General features: G+C 35.9%; 2 protein-coding genes across 2 annotated transcripts; both read right to left on the bottom strand.

Moving 5' to 3' along the window:
- Window positions 1-15,039: 15,039 nt before the first annotated feature.
- Window positions 15,040-16,739, bottom strand: LOC142174785 (protein FAR1-RELATED SEQUENCE 9-like). Its single transcript, XM_075241016.1, has 4 exons — window positions 15,741-16,739; window positions 15,551-15,654; window positions 15,380-15,460; window positions 15,040-15,274 (listed from the first exon to the last, which is right to left on the bottom strand). The coding sequence occupies exons 1-4, from the start codon at window positions 16,729-16,731 to the stop codon at window positions 15,230-15,232; spliced, it is 1,221 nt and encodes a 406-aa protein (XP_075097117.1). The 5' UTR covers window positions 16,732-16,739; the 3' UTR covers window positions 15,040-15,229.
- Window positions 16,740-16,813: 74 nt separating this feature from the next.
- LOC142174452 (protein FAR1-RELATED SEQUENCE 5-like) lies at window positions 16,814-17,415 on the bottom strand. Its single transcript, XM_075240248.1, has 2 exons — window positions 16,953-17,415; window positions 16,814-16,842 (listed from the first exon to the last, which is right to left on the bottom strand). The coding sequence occupies exons 1-2, from the start codon at window positions 17,413-17,415 to the stop codon at window positions 16,814-16,816; spliced, it is 492 nt and encodes a 163-aa protein (XP_075096349.1).
- Between the last annotated feature and the right edge of the window lie 8,945 nt (window positions 17,416-26,360).

Here is a 26,360-nt window from a genome sequence, read left to right as displayed (position 1 = left end):
ATATATATATATATATATATATATATATATATATATATATATATACACACACACACACAGGCCTTCGACCTCACTCAGTCATCACTCTCTCTAGTCTCGCTCACGGGCTCAAAATGTCATGAAACTAACCCGACAACAATGATATGATGCATCAACAACAACAGCTGAGACTGAGATACGATATGAATGCATAAATATGACTGAGTACAAAATGTCAATGGAAATCAGTGAGATGACAGCAAGAAATAACCACTATGGGTACAAACAATAATAACATAAAGCCTAAACATGATATTTAGCATGATTGACAACTCAATTACTTTATCACATGATCAAAACACAAATATCAACAAAATAGGGCCACTATACAAGGCCATGGGAACAACAGAGTCCCATTTTATAGGGTGCACGCCCACACGCCCGTCACCTAGCATGTGTGTTACCTCAATAACCATCACATAATACGTAGTTTGGGGATCCATACCCTCAACACAAAGCTTAGAAGAGTTACTTATCTTAAACACGCTAATTCCAACACCGAGCAAGCCAAGCGATTCTCCAAGAATCCCATCACGCACGTTACGACCTCTGAATGGCTCGAAACTAATAAAAAACAACTCAAATACATTAAACAATGCTAAAGGAACTAATCCCAATCGAAAAAGGTCAAATTTTTAATCAAAAGCCCAAAATCAGCCAAAAAGCCCAACCCGGGCCCGCATTTTGTAACCCTACAAAACCCATAAAATCCATTAACCTATTTAATTACGAGTTCAACCATACTAGTTTCACTCAAATCCGATTTCAAATCGGTGTTCAAAACTCAAAAATTCATATTATGAAACTTTAGGCGAAACTCTCAATTTCTTCTTTAAATTTCATTAACCAAAAGCTAAAATTGAAGATAGATTTATGAAATATAACCAAAAGAGAGTAGATAGTACTTACCCCAATTCATATGCTGAAAAGTGCCTCGAAAAATTGCCCAATTCCGAGCTCTCCAACTCAAAATATGTTAAATGCGTAAAACCCTCGCTTTTAATATTGTTCTACCTTGTTTCTTGTGCCAAAAGATCTCGAAACTCACTTTTCATACCTCCAATGGATTCCTTGTGAAATTCTAGTCAAGTTAGGATCTTGAATCACTCCATTTGACCTTATACTGAAAGAGATATGTTAGTTTCAATATTTGAAAATAGTGCAGATTTTTAAATACGCAACAGTGGCAATTTCATAATTAATCTTTAAAAAAATCTGGCAACCCAATTCTTAGTAAAAATGACCATAAAATCCTCATACGATGTCCAAATTTTATAATTCTTTTTTCTATGGCTCCATAATTACGATACAGATCTAATTCTTCAATAAAAATAGAAATCGGAGCTCATTTTTTCAATGTGGTACCATTTATGCTTGAAGAAACGACGTCGAAACATAAGAAAAATGAGCGCAAGACAACCCAAACCTATTTGAAACTCACCTGAGCCCCTCGGGACCCCGTCTAAACATACTAAAAAGTTCCATATCATAATACGGACCTACTCGAGGCCTCAAAACACACATAACAATATCGAAACAATGAAATGCACCTCAAATCAAACTTAATGAACTACCGAACTTTCGACTTCCAAAAACTTACGCCGAAACATAACAAATCAACTCGGAATGAACCTAAATTTTGCACACAAGTCCTAATACATCATACGGAGCTACTCATGCCACCAAATTACTGAGCGAAGTGCAAATGCTTAAAACGATCGGTCGGGTCGTTACATCCTCCCCCACTTAAACATACATTCGTCCTCGAACGTGCTCAGAGTTGTTCCAAAAGCCAAAAAAATCACTGTATAATCTTACCATGCCCATACCCGGGGGTGATCCCACGTCACCCTGTCCCATATAGGTCTGATAACACTATATGACTGAAATTCCTTAACCCAACCTAGCCCATAAGCCTTAGAATCCAATTTCCAACATCCAGAACTTTCTATAAGATCAGAGTCTCACATCTACACACTGTATAAGTCTGAACAATTTGTATCAAGCCATACCCGTAACTCAAGATGTAATCATATAATATACCTCAAAACTCAAATACTTATAGCGATAATTTCTAATCACAGTAGCTGCTCAAAACAACCTAATGCCGGTAATAAACCTCTTATCAAACAAAGCCTTGTTCTAACACCTTCATAAACTGTCAATGATGAAAGAAACACACAAAAACTCATAACCATTCACCAGATCAACAAGTTGTGGAATTCTCTCTCCTTCAATAGGAACTATAGCAAATTTCCAAGCCGGTCAGCAACAATATCCTTCCAACCATGTTGTAATAAATTCCGATAGTATTCATTCTAGGTCCAATGACCCCATCTCATCCAACACGACCACTCTAGCAACATGACACATCAATACAATTTGAAGCCACAACCCGTGAAATCCGTGTACCAATAAGTAATAGTCCAAATGTACTCAAACATGAAAATGACTCAAATGAGGGAACCATCCCGCAAGCACAACGGGTACCGCTACAAAGCAATGCTAAGAACTTATCACACACTGCAAAAACCAAAACGCACAAATCTAACACAAAGGTCATACCTCAATATAACTCTGCTGCAATGTGTGACCCTATCCCAATGCTGGTCCATTTTATATTCCTCGAGCTGCCTTGCTCAAAATCAATTACCACACAAAATTTGACATCAAGTACCCAAAGTACATTACCATAACCACGAAGAGCAAATAACACAATGCCACTATCCGAAAAGAACATAGCCAATGCACGATCAATCACACAATACTCGAATGCTCATCTTTCTCAAATTCCTGCTATAAGCCCAAATAGAACCGCACCATGTGTGCTTATAACCAATAATTCACAACTCCTCGTAGCATAGAAGATTAACTCATAGGTCATTTCATAACACGAACAAGCTCAACAATAACTGAATAGCACATCTCTCAATAATAGCAGTTCGACGTCAACCAATTAACCCCCAAATCAACTCTAGTCATCCATAAATAGATAAATAATCCTCCGAAAGTCCACAATGACTGAATCATAACATATACTATCACCTGGATAGCTTCGACCACACTTCACAGTCCACAACCATGCAACGATCTGCTCCTGATAGCTCCCAGTCTCCAAATCCATAGAACACATGAATCACCATATCTGATCCTAACTCCACCGCCTAAATGTCTAACACATCTCTCATACACGATCATCCCACGATGAATACTTCTATAATTATTTTGTTCCACAAAGTAAAATTTGAACACCAGCAGTCGATCAACTAGGAGAGTGCCGCAATACCAATGAAGTATCCATAAATCAAAACACATTCCCCCTTCTGAAATGTATACTCTCATCAAGCCATACCAAATAGTAATGTTATTTATCTAGTCATCTGAAACTATCCATGTTGCCTAAGGACTCATGACCTCCCCTTCAAAACTGAACCGTGATCTTACACATGCAAATCTCAATCCTACATAACACACCGCGTATACTATGCCATCATACGAAAAAAATACGAGAACTTCATAATCCACTCCGAGTCACAAGCAAGTACTCACTAAATTAGCCAAGAACTTTCCATTTGATTTCATCCGGAGAAAATCACTATACATCACATGCTCCTCAAGCCAGTAGAAAATGTACTCCTCGGACCGTAGTAGAAACTATTGATATCGCTTCGAAACCTATTCGCACATAATTAAGCCATCAAAACTAAACCTTTCTAATTCAACCAAGCTACGCAGGTCACCAAAACCCAAGAGTATTGCCACAAAACACTTGTAGAAATCCATCACATCATAAGCACCCAAAAAGCTATCATATCCATTACCATGCCGATCCAACCTACTACCAAGCTATTCTATTTCTCCGAGTTCCTTCTAAATTACCTTCAAATTGATACTCCTCCCGCCTTACTACCACAATCCTCAACCAAGACTCACCACACGATACCCTAGCATCAACCGCATCGCCCTAAGGCTCATAAGCCACTAAATGCTCTCTTAATCATCCCAAATGTACCATAACCGAGATACCCACTCTGAAGAGACCTTCTGTGAATTTAAAGCTATTTATTTTACCTTCCTAATACTGAATGAAAATCCATAATTTTATAGAAATATTGCGAGTCTCGACACCATCCAATGTAACCATCCGATTCTAGCCATGTACATATCCGCAAAATCTCAATTGCCACATTTAGATCTTGCATCCATTAGAACCATTCTTGAGAGTCTTCCACTCTACTCAGATTTCAATTAAACCGATCAAACGAACCAAACGACCTGTGCCCCATTAGCACAACAACACCCAAGGAAGTAATCCACTCTTCTATGTAACCGAGTGAATCCCTACTCCATGCACGCTACATCCTTTACAAATAACAACTCAAATCGTTCTGTGATTCTCATATACTCATAAAGTTTACCCAGAATTTCCTTTACTCAAGTCATCCTTGATCTCACCCTCTGCAGAACATAACTCATTCACAAGTATACCTCTAACCGAAACCAATACAACACATAACCGTGAAATCAACTTATCAATAGTGGACTCCCCCACTTGGCTCAAAGCCATAGATCAAAACACATCATAACTCCCAATGCCCATACTTTATTATAGCCATAATATCGTAATGAGATTCAACTAAATCCTCCATAAGCTCATGTAACACAAACCATACAATACCTCAAATCATTTGCAAATATCGTATTCATCCTCGTAATAGTCAAGCCAACTATCACAACTAAAATTGCACTACATATACTTCACTGGTAAAAGAGAACTCTCAACAAAACAACATAGGGATCACACAACCTCAAGACATCCCAGAGGAGATAACCCACCTGCTTAGTCTCTACTGACATCTTTCTATACCCTTCCACAATCTTAACTATTACACAACCACTTAATCTTCATGAGTTTGAACTCATGTTACGACATGAAAATCTACTCCACTTCTCAACTAAACAACATGAAAAGGATCTTTCAATACACTCATAACTCGAGACTATACGTCAAATCAAGATGGAAATCAAGCACCAAATAGTTCTTTCTACACCTCAAGCAAACCCTTCTCATCATATTCAAATCATATGAACACATCTCGCAGTCATATCATACTCATCACGTAGCCATCCAGCCACAAATTCCACTAATAGGGACACTTCCGGATATATAAATCCAAAAACATATGCTCACACAATCAACATCTCAGTGCTCAAGCTACAGTCAAAATCCAGCCTCAAGTCCTCCAGACTAGCCCATCATCAGCATACCAAAATTACATCTCGCACCTCTTCCATGAAACCATAATCCGTTGATGAACAGCTGATACCGAGCACTCACATGCGCATACAAATGCATGGAAAGAATTCAAAGAGTTACACTTCAAGCTGAATCAATGCCGCACGATAAGGAAAGAAAGATAGGAAGTATATCCTAAATGTCATGTAGCCTCTCGAAGATAGGTATGGACGTCATCATACCGATCTATAAGTCTCTACTAGACACTTGCTCATGACTTGTAGAACCTATGAACCTAGAGCTCCAATACCAATCTGTCACGACCCAAAATCCACTAGTCGTGATGGCACTTAACCCAACCCGCTAGGTAAGCCAACTAATAATTATCCAAATCCATTAGAGTTAACTAAATAATTAAATAGTGAAGTTAATTGAATTTTATACATTCCCCAAGGACTGGTAGTACAAATCATGAGCTTCTAAGAATAGAGTTCATAAAGCTGATATGAAGAAAATACATCTTCTGCTTGAAAAGTACATAAATAGAGTTTTACAAAGCTAAGGCTACCATGAACAAGAGGCAGCTACATCAAAGATGCAGGTACACCTTCAAATCCAGCAACCATCGAACGCAACAACATCAGCATCCAGGATCTGCACGCAATGTGCAAGAAATGCAGTATGAGTACAACCGACCCCATATACTCAAAAAGTAACAAACCTAACCTCAGGTTGAAAGTAGTGACGAGTTAACATAAGATCGGGTCCAAAGCCAACATTTCCACAATATTTCATAACAACAGAAATGCAAGTATAAAAGAGATATCTCAAAAGTAAAATACTCAGCTCGTTCACAGTTCCAGACGATGGTCATGCTTTTCAAATATCTCAGTGAAAGAAAATCCCAAATCTCTTATCTAAAATGCCAAAAGTACGAGTAAGTTTGAAAACATTAATTTTCCAAATATCCTTTCCACAATATATAAAATGTTTCATTTTCTTTCCTAATAACAAGTATAAAGTGCCTCTCCATACCCATATATCAATGTATATAATAAGTCATGAATGATGTGATACTATATATAGCATGAGGAAGAATGCATCTCTATGCCTATATGTCATGTATGCATGTGAATGCCATGTATCTCAGAGATGAAACATGTACTCACACTCTCAGAGTACTCAATCTCATTACCTTGCATCCTCTCTTACTAAGCTCAATACTCAGCACACTAAATCACTCAGCGATGTATAATAACTGCTGCGGTGTGCAGCCCGATCCATATATATATAGTCGACTGTGCTCACTGGGGGTGTACAGACTCCGGAAGAGCTCCTACAGCCCAAGCGCTATAATTTGTACGGCAACCCAACCCAATATCGCTGCGGCGTGCAGCCCGATCCATATATATATATATATATATATATATATATATATATATATATATCCTCACAATCAGGCCCTTACCTCACTCAGTCATCACTCTCTCTAGTCTCGCTCACGGGCTCAAAATGTCATGAAACTAACCCGACAACAATGATATGATGCATCAACAACAACAGCTGAGACTGAGATATGATATGAATGCATGAATATGACTGAGTACAAAATATCAATGGAAATCAGTGAGATGATAGCAAGAAATAACCATTATGGGTACAAACATTATCAGCATAAAGCCTAAACATGATATTTAGCATGATTGACAGCTCAATTACTCTATCACATGATGAAAACACAAATACAAACAAAATAGGGCCATTATACAGGGCCATAGGAACAAAAGAGTCCCATTTCACAGGGTGCACACCCACACGCTCGGAACCTAGCATGTGCGTCACCTCAATAACAATCACATAACACGTAGTTCGGGGTTTCATACCCTCAGTACTAAGCTTAGAAGAGTTACTTATCTTAAACGAGCTAATTTCGACACCGAGCAAGCCAAGCGATGCTCTAAGAATTCCATCACGCGCGTTCCGACCTCCGAATGGCTTGAAACTAATAAAAACAATTCAAATACAATCCCAATCGAAAAAGGTCGATCTTTAATCAAAGGCCCAAAATCGGCCAAAAAGCCCAACCCGGGCCCACACCTCGTAACCCGATAAAACTCACAAAATCTGTCAACCCATTCAATTACGAGTTCAACCATACTAGTTTCGCTCAAATCCGATTCTGAATCGGTGTTCAAAACTCAAAAATTCATATTATGAAACTTTAGGCGAAAACCCTCAATTTCTTCTTTAAAATTCATTAACCAAAAGCTAAAATTGAAGATAGATTCATGAAATATAACCAAAACCAAATAGAGAACACTTATCCCAATACATATGCTGAAAAGATCCTCGAAAAATTGCCCAATTCCGAGCTCCCCAACTCAAAATATATTAAATGCATAAAACCCTCGTTTTAATACTGTTCTGCCTCGTTTAATATGCCAAAAGATCTCAAAACTTACTTTTGATACCTCCAATAGATTTCTTGTGAAATTCTAGTCAAGTTAGGATCTTGAATCACTCCATTTGACCTTATATTGAAGGAGATATGTTGGTTTCAATATTTAGAAATAGTGCAGATTTTTAAATACGCAGCAATGACAATTTCGTAATTAATCTGAAAAAATCTAGCAATCCAATATTTAGTAAAATGACCATAAAATCCTCATACGATGTCCAAATGTGATGATTCTTTTTGCTATGACTCCGTAATTACGATACGGATCTAATGCTTCAATAAAAACAAAAATCGGAGCTCATTTGTTCAATGTGGTACCATTTATGCTTGAAGAAACGACGTCGAAACATAAGAAAAACGAGTGCAACATAACCCAAACCTATCTGAAACTCACCTGAGCCCCTCGGGACCCCGTCTAAACATACCAAAAAGTTCCATATCATAATACAGACCTATTCAAGGCCTCAAAACACACATAACAATATCGAAATGTTGAAATGCACCTCAAATCAAACTTAATGAACTTCCGACTTCCAAAAACTTACGCCGAAACATATCAAATCAACTCAGAATGAAAACAAAATTTACACACAAGTCCTAATACATCATACGGAGCTACTCATGCCCCCAAACTTTTGAGCGAAGTGTAGATGCTCAATACGACCGGTCGGATCATTACATGCATATACTCATAAAGTTCAATATAACCCGTATTCAGAAATTCCCTTACTCGATTCGTCCTTAATCTTAACCTCTGCAAGTCATATTCGATTCACAAGTATGCCTTAAACCGAAACCAGTGCATCACATAACCATGCATTCAAATCGTTGATAGTAGAATCCCCCACTTGGCTTAAAGCCATATAATAAAATATCTGATAACTTACAATAACCATACCCTATTACTGCCATAATATCATAGTGAGATTCAACTAAACCTTTCATAAGCTCATGTACACAAACCATCTAATATCTCAAATCATCTGCAAATCTCGCATTCATCCTCGTGACGGTTAGGTCAACTATTTCAACCAATCCAAACTCAAATCACAAAAATATAATCTACTGGTAGAAAAGAAAGTCTCCATACAACATCATAAAAATCACACATCCGTAGATTACCTCATAGGTTATAATCCACCTGCTTATCCTCAGACTGGCATCTCTTTATACCCTTTCATAGCTATAACTATAACACAATCATCTAATCTCACTAAGTCTTAACTCATCAACGAGACATGCGAATCTAATTTGTTCTACAATTTAACAAGATAAAAAAATCTTTCAACACACTCATAACTCGAGACTATACATCACATCAAGATAGAAATCAAGCACCCAATAGTCCTTTCTACATATCAAGTAAACTCTTTCCGTCACATTCAAATCATATGAACGCATCTTGCAGTCACATCATACTCATCACGTAGCCATCCAGCCACTCATCGAGCCTCGAATTACACTCATAGGAACACTACCAGACATATAAGTCCAAAAGTACGTGCTCACACAACCGAAATCCCGAGCTCAAGCTACAATCAAACCCCGACCTCAAGTTCTCTAGACTGGCCCATCATCAACACACAGAAAATACATCTCGCACCTCATCCATATAATCACAATCTGTCAATGCATAGCTGATACCGAGCATATACATGCCCATACGAATATGTGGAAGGAATTCAAGAGTTACATTTCAAGCTGAATCAATGCCGCATGATAAGGAAAGAAAGATGACAAGTATATCCTAAATGCCATGTAGCCTCTTGAATATACGTATGGACATCATCATACCGATCCGCAAGACTCTACTAAACACTTGCTCATTACTTGTAGAACCTATAAACCTAGAGCTCTGATACCAACTTATCACGACCCAAAATCTAAACTGTCATGATGAAACCTAATCCCACCAACTAGGTAAGCCAACTAACATTAAAATACAATACAATAATACTAATGTAAGTTCAAAAAATGAGATAACTAAATTTTATACAAATCCCCAAAGACTGGTAGTACAAATCATGAGCATCTAAGATTTAGATTTTACAAGATTGAAGTGAAACAATTACAATATCTGTTCGAAATGTAAATGAACATAATTCGAATCTAATGCTACCAAGGACAAGTGATAGCCATAACTTGAACGCAAATACATCTTTCGATCCAGCTCCTACCGAACGCAGAAACATCAACATCCAACATCTACACGCAAGGTGCAGAAGTGTATTATGAGTACAACTGACCCCATGTATTCAATAAGTAACAAACTTACCCTTAGGTTGAAAGTAATGACGAGTTGGTACAAGGATCAGAGTCCAACTCCAATAACCAGCAATAATTCATAACAATATAATAAAGGTGGTACAAGAAATAACTAAGCTCGTCCATTATTAAAGAAAATATGCATACTTTTTAAGTATATAGTAAATGCCAAGTCTTTCACCGAAAACCCCTAAAAATATATAAGTAAATTTGAAAACTATGATTTTTCCCAAAAACCTTTCAACAATAAATAAGATGTTTCGTTTTCAGATATCATGAGGTAAACACATCTCTATGCCTACATGTCAATATACAGGTAAAATCATAAATGTCACCAAAAATCGAGTAACAGAAAGAAATGCATCTCTATGCATGTATCTCATGTACGCATGTCAAATGCAATGCATCTCAGTGGTGAATTCATGTACTCACACTCTCAGAGTACTCAATCAATCAGTAGTGTACGGGGAAGGTCTAGCCCAGGGAAGATCCACCCCTCGATGTAAATAGCGACTGATAATCAGTCACTCAGTACTATATAGGTCTAACCCAACCTAGGGAACTCCATCCTAAATATAAAAGTATAGGGCAACTCCATGCCTAGGGAACTCCATACTAAATGTGAATATATAGGGAAACTCATGCCTAGGGAACTCCATCCCAAATATAATATCCACTGCACTCACTGTGGGTGTGTAACCTTCGGAGGGGCTCCTTCAGCCCAAATGCTATAATAAACCAAATCCAGGCATAAATAAATAAAAATATGATGCGACATGCAAACCATCCCGTAATTATCACTCACAATCAGGCCATCGGCCTCACTCAGTCATTAATCTTCCCAGTCTCTCAGGATCACAATGGTTATGCTAAGCAGCCCTAATAAATAATATGAGATGTGACAATATACGATAACAAAGACTAAGATATGATATGTACTGATAAATGCAACTGAGCACATAACTACAATTAAGCAATAACTCAATAGTAAATAACTACCACTATGGATCCTAATAATACCAGCATACAACCTAAACATGATTTCTAGCATCAATTACAGCTCAGGTGCTTTAACACATAAAATACAGTAAAAGGTTCAGATAAGATAGCTACACAGTTCCACAGAATCGACTAAATCACAATTCACACGGTGCACGCCCACACGCCCTTCACCTAGCATGCGCATCACCTCAACATCCATCACATAACATGTAATTCAGGGCTTCATACCCTCAACACCAAGTTTAGAAGTGTTACTTACCTCGATCAAGCCAAATCCAATACCGAGCAAACCAAATGATGCTTCAAAATGCCATCATGCGCGTACCGACCTCTGAATGACTTGAAACTAGCCAAAAGCAACTCAAATACATCAAATAATTCCAAAGTAACAAACGCAATTGATAAAGGTCAAATCTTTAATCAAAGGCCCAAACAACCCAAAAGTCAAACCCGGTCCCGTACCTCAGAACCCACAAAACTCACAAAATCTGACAACCCATTCAATTACGAGTCCAAGCATACTAGTTTTCACTCAAATTCGACTTTGAATTGATGTTGAAAACTCAAAAAATCTTTTTATGAAATTTTAGATAAAATCACCCAATTTCCTCTTTAAACTCATCAACCAATAGCCAAATGAAGATAGATTCGCGAAATATAATCAAAAACAAGTGTAGAACACTTACCCCAATCATTGTGATGAAATTTGTCTACAAACTCGCCTCAATCTGATCCCCAAATCTCAAAATATGATAAAAGAACCAAAAACCTCAATTTTATAGCTTCTACCACGAAATTTCCTATATGCGGTCACACTATCGCATCTGCAATACCCGCTTCTGCGGTGAAATACTTCACTTCTGCGAAAATAGCTTGGCCAAGCACCCCTCGCACCTGCGGTAACAAACTCCACTTCTGCGAAGACCTTCGCACCTGCGTTTACAACTCATCGCACCTGCGCACCCACGCCAAATTCTCTGCTTATGCGAGCTTCTTCACCCAGATCTCACCCCTCTTTTGTGACTACTTTGTCACTTTGACAACATTGCACCCGCGCAAACCAGTCGCAGTGCGATCACACCAGATCCTGTCACCAGCAGCCTTAGCCAAAAATGAACCAAACTATCTGAACCTCGTCTGAAACTCTTCCGAGTTACTCGGAACCCGCCCGAATATACCAACTAGTCCTATAACATAATATAGACCTACTCGAGGCCTCAAATCATGCATAAAAACATCAAAATGACTAATCACACCTCAATTCGAACTTAAATGAACTTTGAACTTTGAACTTTGAACTTTGAACTTCCAAAACTCACGCCGAAACATATCAAATCAACCCGGAATAAACTCAAATTTTGCACACAAGTCGAAAATGACATAAGGAAGCTATTCTAATTCCTGGAACCACAATCTGAATCTGATATCATCAAAGTCAACTCCGATCAAACTTATGAACTTTCAAAACCTTCAAATTCCAATTTTTTGCCAATTAGTATCGTAACCTTCTGTAAATATCCAAATGTAAATTCGGGCATACGCACGAGTCCAAAATTATCATCCGAATCTAACAGAACAATCAAAACTCCATTTTGGGGTCAAATTCACAAAAGTCAAACTTGATCAACTCTTCCAACTTAAAGCTTCAATTGTGAAATTCATTCTTCAAATCGATTACGAATAAACTGAAAATCAAAACTGACGATTCATACAAGTTATAATACATCATACGATATTGCTCAAGACTTCAATATCTGAACAAAATGCAAATGCTCAAAATGACCGGTCGGGTTGTTACAACTTGCAACCTCAAAAGATTGGGAATTAACACAAATGGGTGTCAATAATGCCTTTCTGCAAGGAGATTTATTTGAAAAAGTATACATGGATCTACCGTAGGATTTTCATAGACAGGGGGAGTATACGGTGTTTAAACTTCTCAAATCACTATATGGCTTGAAGTAGGCTTTACGACAACGGAACATCAAACTTACTGATGCCTTGATAGATGCTGGCTACAGTCAGAGTTCCTATGATCACTCTTTCTTCACAAAAAGGGCTGGTAATGATATAGTCATTGTCTTAGTATATGTAGATGACATCCTCATCACATGTAGCAATAATAGATTAATTGAGGAAGCTAAAGCCACACTTCATAACAGGTTTAAAGTGAAGGATTTGGGACAGTTGAGATATTTCTTAGGGAATGAGGTTTTAAGATCACAATCTTGGATCTTACTCAACCAAAGGAAATATGCTTTAGAGTTACTAGCTGACATTGGTCTTAGGGATCTAAACCTGCTACTACACCTTTAGAGATGAACCTCAAACTCACCACTGTAGAGTATGATACTCATGTGGAAAGGTCTGATGATGAACAATTGAAGGATGTTGTAAGTTATCAGAAGCTAGTGGGAAAATTGCTCTATTTGACCATTACCAGACCAGACATCAGTTTTGTAGTGCAAGTACTGAGCCAGTACATGCATCAACCAAAACTATCACATTGGAATGCAACCTTAAGGTTGATCAGGTATATAAAGGGGTCACCTGGACAGGAAATACCCTTGAAAAGAGGCTCAGACATAGGACAATCGGAAGCCTTTTATGACTCAGATTGGGTTGCATGTCCAAATACAAGGAGGTCAGTCACATGATATATGCAATCAATCTAGGAGACTCTTTAATATCTTGGAAATCCAAGAAGTAACAGACTATAAGCAGAAGGTCAACTGAAGTTGAGTATAGAAGCATGGCAGCAACAACAACTGAAGTAGTCTGGCTAGAAAGATTACTAAAAGAGTTGAGTGTGGAAGTATCAAAATCAATAAAATTGTCCAGTGATAGCAAGACATCCATGCAAATCGCAGCAAACCCAATCTACCACGAGAAAACAAAACACATCGAAATTGATTGTCATTTCACTAGGGAAAATATCAAAAATTAGCTGATACAACCAGAATACTTGGGGAGCAAACAACAACTGGCAGACTTATTCACAAAAGGATTAGGGGCAGTACAACAACATTATCTATTATCCAAGGTAGGAGTGTTAGATGTATACCACCCTCCAGCTTGGGGGGGGGTGTATTAGGAGTCACGTGTTCAGTTAGGTTAATTAGTTAAGTGCACGTGTGAGTTGAGTGATGGGTATATATATGTATTGTGTCATCTGAATGAATATATCAGAATTTCATTTCGCATTATCTCTTCTTCCTTCTCTCTTCTCTCTATTGTCTTCTTGAATGTGCGATGACCTCCAATGGATGTTTCTTATTTTGATAAAAATAAAAGCAGACAATGTGGAGTAACAAAATTATTGCATCGGAAAGTTAGGTTTCCGGCAATTGTGACCTTTGTATGAGTAGGTAAAGTCTTGTAATTTTTGTATTAAAAAACATATATAGCTTTGATGGAAAAAGTGATATTACCTCATCTTATATTTTCCAATATTTTGGGTAAAAACTTACCCGCACCGGGTGTATACACCCAACTAATTAAAAGTGCCACATGTCGCCTTATTTAATTATAACTATTAATACTTAACCATAGTTAATCATTATATATTTTGCACATGCTCCTTAAACAAAATAGGCGGAGACATAAAAATAACGAGAAAAGTGAACGGGGAAAAAGAATTCACAATGAAGTTAAATAAATTTTTCACCCAGTCAATTCACAAACTGAAGGACCGTTAGTTCAACTTGATGTACTCATGTGTATATTTAAGGGATAAATATAGGCCTAACCCCAAAGATAAGGGACAATTTTGACTAAAAACTCTCATTGTTCACCACAAAGGATAAGGAAAAATTGGCAGAAGCTCCAAAGAAATCCTCATTTATGAAAAATGTATCTCTAAGTTACAGAAGATACCTTCTGTGATGATCTTGGCGGTATTTTGGGTGAACATGCCACTGCTGATGATCGCATCCAAGTAAAATGTAGTGAGATTTACTAGAGAAGACTACTATGGAGAAGCAAAGTAAAGCTTATGTAAGCAACGGTAATTATGGGTTTTAATAATATAAAAAAATTATTATTCAACAAAAGCAATCAACCATTCTCCACAAATGTATGTAAATTCTTCTATCCAAAAATCAAAGAAATCTAGTTCGCTAGCTTCTGCTTCTCGAATGTCTCAAAATACTACTTCATATAAATCATTCTATATAAGAGCTTCAATTTCTAAACAGCTGGTGAAAAGTAACGAGCCACACTATAGTACTTCAATTGTACTTTGCTCCTGATTTCCACGTACTTGTAGATGATTGCTACAAAATAAAAATAAAAATAGAATTAAAAGTTTTAAACATATTAACTATAGTTGCAGTATTTCTCCACACTTCTTATACAAGAAAGTCAGATTGTTAAAATACCTGTGTTGTGTTCCCAACACTTTGTAACAAGGCTAAAAGTGAGACATTTGATTCATTCATATCCAAATCAAAATCAACATCCTTACAGGAAAAAGAAAATTTAAGATGAGTTAATAATATGACAATAATTTAACATAAGTTTTACGTAAAAAGGAATGAAAGAAAACTAACTTGCAAATTAACTTCTGGTAAAGGAGATATTGCTTGATGAGGAGTGTAAGCATTGTCCTCAAACATGTTTTTTATTGATGGTGCAACATCTTTTTGAGATTTCTCTGTGAACAAACAACTAATTAGACTGTTACAAAAAAAAAAAAAAAAAAAAGGTAAAACAAGCAAAGACTTGTATAGTAATACTTACTAATTTTCCCATTAGTCAGTTGAGAAGTTTTTCTTTTTTTGGGTTTCTCCCAATGCCGTAGAATACGCTCTTTACGAATACCTGGTGCTTTTACATAAAGAGGCTCTAATACCTTGTTGTCTTCTATGTTTTTCTCACAATTTTTTGCTGAAATATGGGCAGCACTACTGTTCAATTTCTCTAAATAATCATCTAACTCATCTGAAGCATTTTCGAGATGTCTTTGAAAAATATCTCGACACTCCACACTATATTTGCTAAGATGAGTAAGATTATAACAAGTTTGCATCATACTATTGGTGTAAACAATCTCAGATTCTGAACTTCTATTCATAGAACAACTTTGGGTTGGCAAATTTTTTATTCTTTTCCTCGCATCTTTAGTCCATCTTCTCAAAATATATTCCTTAGGGATTTCACAAACTTTATTTGACGTATAAATCAACAGACAATGTGCACATAAAATACCCATAGATTCAAACTTCTTGCAAGTGCATGTCACGTGTAAAGTTGTGTGATCCAACTCAACAAACCAACTCTTACTTGAATTATGCATTTTCACTTCATATTTGGACACGTGGCCATCACAATATACTTTTGCCTCAATAAAACATGTTCCGGCTCCTTTGAGAAACTCTTTCTCAAATATGTTGTAAATCTTATGAGTGTAGACTGCAGAAATCTGAGTTAAAATTGGACTACCTTTAACAACAGGAGTAGGCTTACCCTGTTTACATTTGAAGTCCTCGTGTTCTTCACTCAAACACCACTTATTTACTACATTTTTTTCATAATTAGTCACAAATATATGCAAATAAGTGCTCAAATCTCCAAACCCATTTAGTACATGATTAGTAGATTCACTTCGAGATGTGGCTTTCAATCCAGCACTAAACACATCATTATTAAAAGCTGTAGACCACATGTGTCGAATATTATAAAGATTCTTCAACCACTTGTGTTCTTCTACATTGTGCATTGTAAGCATCATCTCCCATGTTTTATCAAATTCAGTAATAGAATCACATTCGGACATACACTTGTTAAAAAGTTTAGAAAAACCTTTATCATTCTTAAGTGAGCCCAAATGAGATGGAGCATTCTGAGATATATGCCATTGACATAATCTATGTCTAGTGCCAGACATCACTTCTCTAATGGCAATTGCCATTGCTTGAACTTGATCAGTTATAATAGTTTTCGGGGCAATACCTCCCATTGACTTTAAAAATGTAGAGAACAACCATTTGAAAGATTCTGCAGACTCATCAGATAAAAATGCACAACCAAAAATTATATTCTGCCAGTGATGATTTATTCCAATAAATGGTGCACAAATCATACGATACTTATTTGTTCGATATGTGGTATCAAAAGACACAACATCCCCAAATATCTCATAGTCAATTCTAGATCGACCATCTCTCCAAAAGAAATTAGCTATACGTCCTTCCAAATCAAGTTGAACATCCCAATAAAAGAGTGTCTCATTTGCTTGTCTGTTATTAAATTCATTAACAACACTTTGAGCATCCCCAGCTTCCACCTTAGATTTTATCAACTGATGTATAAAATTAAAACAATCCTTCTTTGAATAACCTAAAACATCAACCCCTCCAGCTTCTTCTGCCAAGTAAGAATAAGTTGCAGTCGGCTTTATACCAGCATTAACCATATTTTCAATCACTAGCCCTTTGGTTTTAGTTATTCAACGAGCAGATCTTAACAAGTGTCTCTTTTTCGGTGAAGCCATCTCATGATTATGCTCTTTAACAAATCTATCAACCATGAAAGGACTATTAGGAAATTGGCGCTTAAAGCTTATTATTGCAGGACAATTTGATCGTGTATCTATGTGACTACAAGATGTCTTACTGGGTTTCCTTTGCCTTTCATCCTTTTCCCCATGCTTATAGCACACGAATCGTTTTTCTCTTATCACTACACCACCTTAAAAGTAATATTGTTTATCCTTCCTTACACTGAAACCTTTAGAATGGGCATATTCACAATATAAGGTATAAGCTTCGTCCTCATCCCTAACAATTTGATCTTTCATTTTCTCCTCTAATTTAGTTATGTTATTTTCTGAAACTTTCTCTTCTTCTATTTTCTCATCATCCTCTTCATTTCTAATATCTTCTAATGACTCTTCATGACTCTCAATATTGTTTACCTTCTCAAAATTTGACATTCTGATATTCCTAAAGAAGAAATAAATTTCTGTAATACATATGACAGGATAAAAAACAGAAACATTTATACAATTATAATCGAATTTAGCCAGACTCATGTAACACAATATAAAAAGACCAAACTAATAGGAGTAACTGATAAAGGATCTAACACTTCCTCGTACATTTGTTTATTATAATCCTAAATACTACATATAGAATTTTCGTTTCTACACATTAAATGACGTAAAAAGCTTTCCTAAGTCCTAAAGTCAAACCATGAGTATTTGTTTTACCATTTTTAAGAGTACCGATACTTCTGATTTTTTCAAGTACCAAGACAAGTAAAACAACGAGGTTTTCAATCAGCGGCAATGGAGAAATAAAAACAGTGGTAGAAACAATATGAACAAAAAGTATTCTTTGAATTCTTTCAATATGCACATGTTCCTAAATAGTATGAACTAACCTGCTATATACCAATTCTTTAACTCCCAAATCAGTAGTAATCTAGAGAACTTGGAATTGAAGAGCCGCACGAATAAAAGAGAAGGCACGTTTACGGCAAACCTATATTTTGCATCATTATATTTCTGTTATTATGAATTTAATTCCTTTTTAAATAATTTTATTTATTAGAAATAAGACTCCTAATAGCCTTAGTTTATCTTTTATGGTTAACTTAACTAAGGTGGGTGTATACACCCGGTACGGGTAAGTTTTTACCAATATTTTGTGCTTCTGTCATCAAATTCAGAAAAATCTTTAATATATACTACATGCATGATAAGATATGGTAAGCTATTATAAATATGTAGTGCTTGCCCTTGAATGATTAAATTTATTCTCTAATCAGAAAGTAAATTTTGATATTGATTCGGCAATTGCATTGTTTAATGAACATTCACTTGTTGGACAGTATGGTGAGTAGACATTAGCAATATAATTAAAGAAATTACTTAAATGGCACCAGATTCAATTACTTTGCTAGAAAGGATGTCGTGTCGCAGTTACCTTGTATTTCACAATATAGCTGATAAAAGGTTTTATTTTATTACACTACTAAAATTTTGATGCTAAACTCATATACAGATTTCATAATGTTTCTACCATAAATGGAAAATGCGTAAGAGATTGTAAAGTTTAAATTGGGATAATATTTATGTTTCACCATATACAACCAAATTATTACCTCAATAAAAGTGTGAACACTATATTTCCAATTATGTGCACTTATTTATATGTTACCATGTCTGGATATGATAGATGGATTTTCTATGTCCTAAAAGTAACTAGCTCTAGACTAAATATATATATATATATATATATATATATATATATATATATATATATATATATATATATATATAGCTACCCTCCCAAGCCTCCACATTTACTTTATTTCATACCTCTAAACTTTCACAGTTGCAAAAGAAAGTGTATTTTAGGTCTTGTCTGAAGAATGGCTAGGAAGAATATCAATGAGCGTGGAAGTTCAGTTGTTCTTCAAGAAAGGATGGAAACTTTGTTTAAGAAAGCAGAGGAGCTATCCATTCTATGTGGCGTAGAAATTGGTATTGTTGTTTTTAGTCCTCATAAAAAAATGCTGAATATGAGTGGCCATCAAGAGACAAATTTAAACAACTCTTGATGAGGTTTCTAGATAAACCACTAGTAGAGAGGCTTAAGAAGTTGACAACACATGAAGAGTTCCTTAGGAAAGAGATAGAGAAGAATGTGAGAAAAATTGATCCGCAGAAGACTGAAGAAAAGGAAATGGAACAGTTATTTAAGCAGTTATATCATGGGAAAAAGACTGTCTTTGAACTGGATAGAAGACAACTTATAGGTGTTCGCAACTTGGCTATAAAGGCGAAAGAGAAGGCCGTTGAAAGGAGAATACGACTCCAATTACAAGATCAACGTCTTTGGTTACCAATTGATCACGTACCATTTCTAGTGGCTTCACTTAATGTTCCGGATCAACGTCTTCAGTTACCAATTGATCCCATACCACTTCGAGTTGCTCCACTTAATGTTCATGATCAACGTCAAATTCTTCAGTTACCAATTGATCACGTACCACTTCGAGTGGCTACACTTAATGTACAAGATCAGCGTCTTCACTTACCTATTGATGATCCTTTGGCACTTCGATTGGCTCCACCTAACGTACAATATCAACGTCTTCAGTTACCTATTGTTGATCCTTTGAAACTTCGATTGGCTCCTCCCTAGAATTAATGAATATGGTTAATCTCAATCAGAGTATTAGCGCAGCAACAATAAAAAGTTTATTTGTGCAACTTCATGATGGAAGCTTCATAATTTTTGCCAATAGGAAAGCATACTTGTGCAACAATCAACATATTTGATGTGTTCCATTTCTCTTTATGTACCTTTGCTTCTTTTGGTCTCTTATTTTTTTTCTATATAGCAACAACTGTCGTTCAAAAGTCACTTTAAAGTTTTAGTTTTACAAATGAAGAGTAGTGTTATTCCAATTTATGTGAACCTATTTCTTTTTTGTTCTGTTCCAAAAAGAATGACCCCTTTCTAAATTTGGTAACAATTTAACTTAAACTTACAATTCTACATTTAATGAGAAGCTTTTATAACCACACAAATACTTTGAGCCCCTTTTTGACTTGCTTAGGACCACAAATTCCAAAAATCTTAATATTTTCTTAAACTCCGTGCCCGGTCAAACAGGTTCACATAAATTGGAACAGAGGAAGTATAAATTTTCATATGCAAATTGTATGAATACCTAGTTATGAATTTTCAAATGCAAATTGGCCAGATTATTTTCTTCAACAAAGAGATCGACTACATGCTACAATATTTATCTAGGAGAAACTTACATGACATGGCCATCTCAGGAGCAACACACTTTTGCAAGATTCAGTAATATATCAGAATATAAAGCAATGGCATTTTGTTGTACCTAACATGGATGATAATTAAACATCGGAAAAGGGCCAAAAATGTCCTTGAACTATTCGAAATAGCTCAAAAATATCCTCTGTTTGTTTTTAGTGCCAAAAATATCCCTGCCGTCTATGTTTTGGACCACAAATGCCCCTAAGCCGTTAGTCTTGCCATTGAAGCTGACATGACAGTCCAACTAAGTTAGATTTGCTTACATGGCCATCCACCTAAGCAATCTAGCATGGCAAAACTATTTTTCCGGAAATTTTTATTAAAATACAAAATCAACATTTATTTCGAAAAAAGTAAAAAATATTCAGAAAAATTATTTATTTTGGATTTTTTTTATTAAAATACAAAATCAACACTTATTCCGAAAATAGTAAAAAGATTCCGGAAAAATTATTCTTGATTGGCTTTATGATTTGATTAAAAAAACTCCATTGTTCTCTTTTGTGAATTTATGATTAGTTTGATCTAAAATTTTAGATACTTATCAGTTATAGCTTCACAAAAGGCACACTTTTACTATAAGTATCAATTGGTTCATCCGAAGTTCTTATAATTTATGGAGTTTTTAAATTTTCAAAAATTCCGAAATTTAACTTTAAGTGAAATTTAAAATTTTCATGGTCGAACACTTATTCCGAAAAAAGTAACAAATTTCCGGAACAATATATTAAAGCACGCTCCAAAATAATTTATTTTGTATATTATATATAATATTTTAATAAATAAATAATTTTTCTGAATTTTTTGTACTATTTTCGGAATAAGTGTTTATTTTGTATTTTAATAAAAAATTTCAAAATAAATAATTTTTCCGAATATTTTTTACTTTTTTGGGAATAAATGTTGATTTTGTATTTTAATAAAAAAATTCGGAAAAAATAATTTTTTCGAAAAAACAATTTTTCATGCTGGATTGCTTAGGTGGATGGTCATGTAAGCAAATCTAACCTAGTTGGACTGTCATGTCAGCTTCAATGGCAAGACTAACGGTTTAGGGGCATTTGTGGTTCAAAACACAGACGGCAGGGATATTTTTGGCACCAAAAATAAATGGAGGATATTTTTGAGCTATTTCGAATAGTTTAAGGACATTTTTGGCCCTTTTCCGATTAAACATCCTACATGATATTGAGATGTATCTTAAAACTACAATATTATCTTGTTATAATCCCAGGCACTTCAAATGATTACTAATTGTTTTTTTTTTTGTTTTTTTGTGTGGCTAAAACGACGAGATATATATTAAGCGTGAAATTAAAAGGAATTGTTACAACATGGGACCAATTTGAACGATGCGGTTCCTAACAAGTCTTTGCGGTAATTAAGGAAAGCAAATAAAGGCATTGTGCTCCAAAATGTGTCTTCACGTTCAACATATCCTTCCAACATCTGTGTGCTTGCATAATGTGCTAGCGCGACTACTAATTGTTATGCATGCTAGAACTTATTAATCATGTGGATATGGATTATCTTTTCTTTTCTTTTTTTAATGTTGCTCAAGGTCATGTTTTTACTCATCTGGTCGACAAAACATTAATCAGCTAGCTGATATTCACAAATTAGTGAGAAAGAAGTTATGAGTTAATTTAAAGTAGATATATTAGACATGATCTCCCTATGTTATTTTCCTTCTTAATTTCAATTTAAAATATTCCATGTGCATAAATTTATAACCACTGTTAACTTGTTATAAATAGTGGAAGAACGAAGCATCGTGTTTCTCCTTTCATGCTGTAATAATTCAAATCATTTATAATTGTACCATTCCATTAGAAAATTAACAAATACGAATATCCAATACCATCTTATGTTTCCTAAGCTTTTGTAATTCAATCATCAAATTGAGAAATTACTTTAATTCTACGTGATTAAATATGGTAAGCTATTATATAAATGTATGCAGCACTTAGCTTTACATGATTAAATATTCACTAATCAGAAAGTAAACTTTGAAATTTATTTGGCAATTGTTTTTAACCTAAAATTAACTTTATAGGTAAAGTTAATTAAATTTATAATTGTAGGTCACAATAACCGGATTGACCCACTTTCTCAAATATAAATTACAAGAGTTATTAATAATTGCGAATAAGAAAATCAAATATAAATTAAAAAAAAAAGAAGAAGAGAATTCTTATTAATAAAGCTAGATCCTCTTCCTATAGACCACGTTCCGATTTACTTGAGTACAGTGATAGTGATAGAGAGAGTTGTAAAATGACTATTTCATATACGTGGGAGAAGTAGGGACTTAAATAGCAAAATTATCCATAACCATTGCCCTAATATCTCACCTTCCTGTTACCCCACTTAACTGTGTTTTTTGCATGTCAAGTTGAGGATGAGTTATATACTAAATTCCTTTTTTACTCGGGATTAAACGATTCCTCTTTTATTTATACTCGTGAATATTCTCGGAAAGTAATTTCGATAAGAATGGTCCAGATATAGAATGATTCTCGGCAGGCTTGGATGGTCTTGGACTTATCCTTTCCACGACCTTCTAACATCACTAAAAAAAACTGAAATTAGCTACGAACGCCATCTTTAATCTACTGCTAAATCGCTCGTAGTTAGCAGAATTTATTGATAATCTGTCGCTAAGTCATCGCTAAATGAGATTAGCGACAAATTTTTCCGTTTAGCTACAGAACTTGTCCGTCGCTAAAACCAAATTTTTTAGTAGTGCATAGTGTGATAATTCTTAAGATGTCTTAAGATTTTATTGGTCGGGTGAGTCCATTCTTTACTAATAGAGAAAATTTCCCCACTTTTAGAATATTCTCTAATGTATATTCGAAAAGTGGTAAGAAGCTTTGGCGGGAATTAAAAGCATGTCTGATACCTCGTTTCGAAATTTTAGTGACATGTTCGAGAAGTGAAGCGACATGCGCCGTTTTTATTTAATTGAGACGCTTAGCATGAGGTTGATGTTGAAGTTTGGCAAAATGCCAAAGTCCCACATTGGTTGGGAGTTAAGTTTGGAAGGGATTTTTCCCCTATAAAAGAAGGCCTAATGTTTAGAATTGAAACACACCTCTCATTTGCCTTCTCATCTGTTTAAGGCATTTGTATCTTCTCTCTTTAGTATTATTTCACTTGTATTTTTGGAGTGAAATAAAATATTGGTTGTGTCCGAGGAGTAGGCAAAATTAGCCGAACCTCGTAAATTCTGGTGTTCCCTTTATTGTTGCTTTATTGTCTTATTTATTATTTGGTGGCTGTCATAATTTTTGGTATAGTAGTTGTGACTTATTCACACTATATACATTTGGCTTCCGCAACAATTGGTATCAGAGCCAAGGTACTGTCTAAGTATGCTCTGTGGTTGCAGCATAGTCTGATCTTCCACATCAGAAAAGATTTATCTTGGTAACTGAGTCAAGGTTCTGTCTGAGTATGCTCTGTAGTTGCAGCTTAGTCTGATCTTCTACATCAGAAAGGAAATAATCTTGATTTGTGTCGTCAGCTATTAAATAATATTTGTGTCAAATATGGGGGACAATAAACAAGAAGAATCTACATCAAGTGTCAACAATACGTCATCATTGGCATCTTCGCTTATGACAAGAATTGTGTCAAATGCGAAATTTGCGGTAGAATTTTTTGACGGGTCCGGACATTTTGGGATGTGGCAAGGCGAGGTTCTAGATGTTCTTTTTCAACAAGGGCTAGATCTGGCCATTGAAGAAAAGAAACCAGATGTTATTGGAGAAGAAGATTGGAGAATTATCAACCGTGTTGCTTGCGGTACCATTCGATCCTACCTTGCTAGAGAGCAGAAATATCCATACACAAAGGAAACTTCTGCAAGTAAATTATGGAAAGCACTGGAGGATAAATTTTTGAAGAAAAACAGTCAAAATAAATTGTACATGAAGAAGAGACTGTTTCACTTCACCTATGTTCCTGGTACCACGATGAATGAACATATCACCAGTTTCAATAAGTTGGTCACAGATTTGCAAAATATGGATACAACTTATGATGATGGTGACTTGGCCTTAATGTTGTTGGCGTCACTTCCTGATGAGTACGAGCACCTTGAAACTACTCTACTCCATGGAAATGACGAAATTTCTCTCAGAGAAGTTTGTTCAGCTTTGTACAGCTATGAACAAAGAAAGCGAGAAAAACAGAAGGGCGGAGAAGGAGAAGCACTGTTTGTGAGGGGTCGTCCTCAAAATCAAACGAGGACAAAGAAGGGAAGATCCAAGTCAAGATCCAGACCCAGCAAAGATGAATGTGCCTTTTGTCGAGAAAAAGGGCACTGGAAGAAAGACTGTCCGAAGTTGAAGAATAAGGCCAAACATAACAATGGAAAGGCCATTATGGATTCAAATGTAGCTGATTGTGATGATTCAGACTTCTCATTAGTTACAACAGAGTCATCAACATCATCAGACATATGGTTGATGGACTCGGCTTGTAGCTATCATATGTGTCCCAACAGGGACTGGTTCATGGAATTTCAAGAAGGAGAATATGGAGTCATCCACACAGCGGATAACAGCCCTCTTACCTCATATGGCATTGGTTCAATACGATTAAGGAACCATGATGGAATGATCAGAACATTGATAGATGTTCGATATGTACCGGATTTGAAGAAGAATCTCATCTCTGTGGGAGCCCTAGAATCAAAAGGGTTCAAAATCATTGCAGAAAATGGAGTGATGAGAGTATGCTCCGGTGCACTAGTGGTAATGAAGGCTAATCGGAAGAATAATAATATGTACCGCTATCGTGGCAGTACAGTTATTGGGACAGCGACAGTAACATCCAGTGACGACAAAGAGGCAGAAGCAACCAAGCTATGGCACATGCGCTTGGGACATGCTGGAGGAAAATCCTTGAAAACTCTATCAGATCAAGGATTGTTAAAAGGAGTAAAGGCTTGCAACTTGGAGTTTTGTGAGCATTGTGTCAAAGGGAAACAGACAAGGGTTAAATTTGGTACAGCGATCCATAATACTAAAGGCATTTTAGATTATGTACACTCTGATGTTTGGGGTCCTTCCAAAACACCTTCATTGGGTGGGAAGCACTATTTTGTAACCTTTGTTGATGATTTTTCTCGAAGAATGTGGGTGTATACAATGAAAAACAAAGATGAAGTGCTGGGAATTTTTCTCAAATGGAAGACGATGGTGGAGAATCAAACAGGCAGGAGGATCAAGTGTATTCGCACAGACAATGGAGGTGAATACAAAAATGATCATTTCAATAAGGTCTGTGAAAATGATGGCATCGTCCGACACTTCACTGTTAGACATACACCACAACAGAATGGAGTGGCAGAACGTATGAACCGGACCTTGCTGGAGAAGGTACGGTGTATGTTGTCCAATGCTGGCTTGGGCAAAGAATTTTGGGCTGAGGCAATTACATATGCATGTCACCTCATTAATCGTCTACCATCTGCTGCTATTGATGGCAAAACACCATTTGAAAAATGGTACGGAAAACCTGCTGTAGATTATAACTCTTTGCACGTGTTTGG

This window comes from Nicotiana tabacum, chromosome 20, assembly GCF_000715075.1.
Source record: "Nicotiana tabacum cultivar K326 chromosome 20, ASM71507v2, whole genome shotgun sequence".
NCBI lineage: Eukaryota > Viridiplantae > Streptophyta > Magnoliopsida > Solanales > Solanaceae > Nicotiana > Nicotiana tabacum.
The sequence above is the reverse complement of the archived record's forward strand: the minus strand, read 5'-3'. Positions and strand labels throughout refer to the sequence as shown.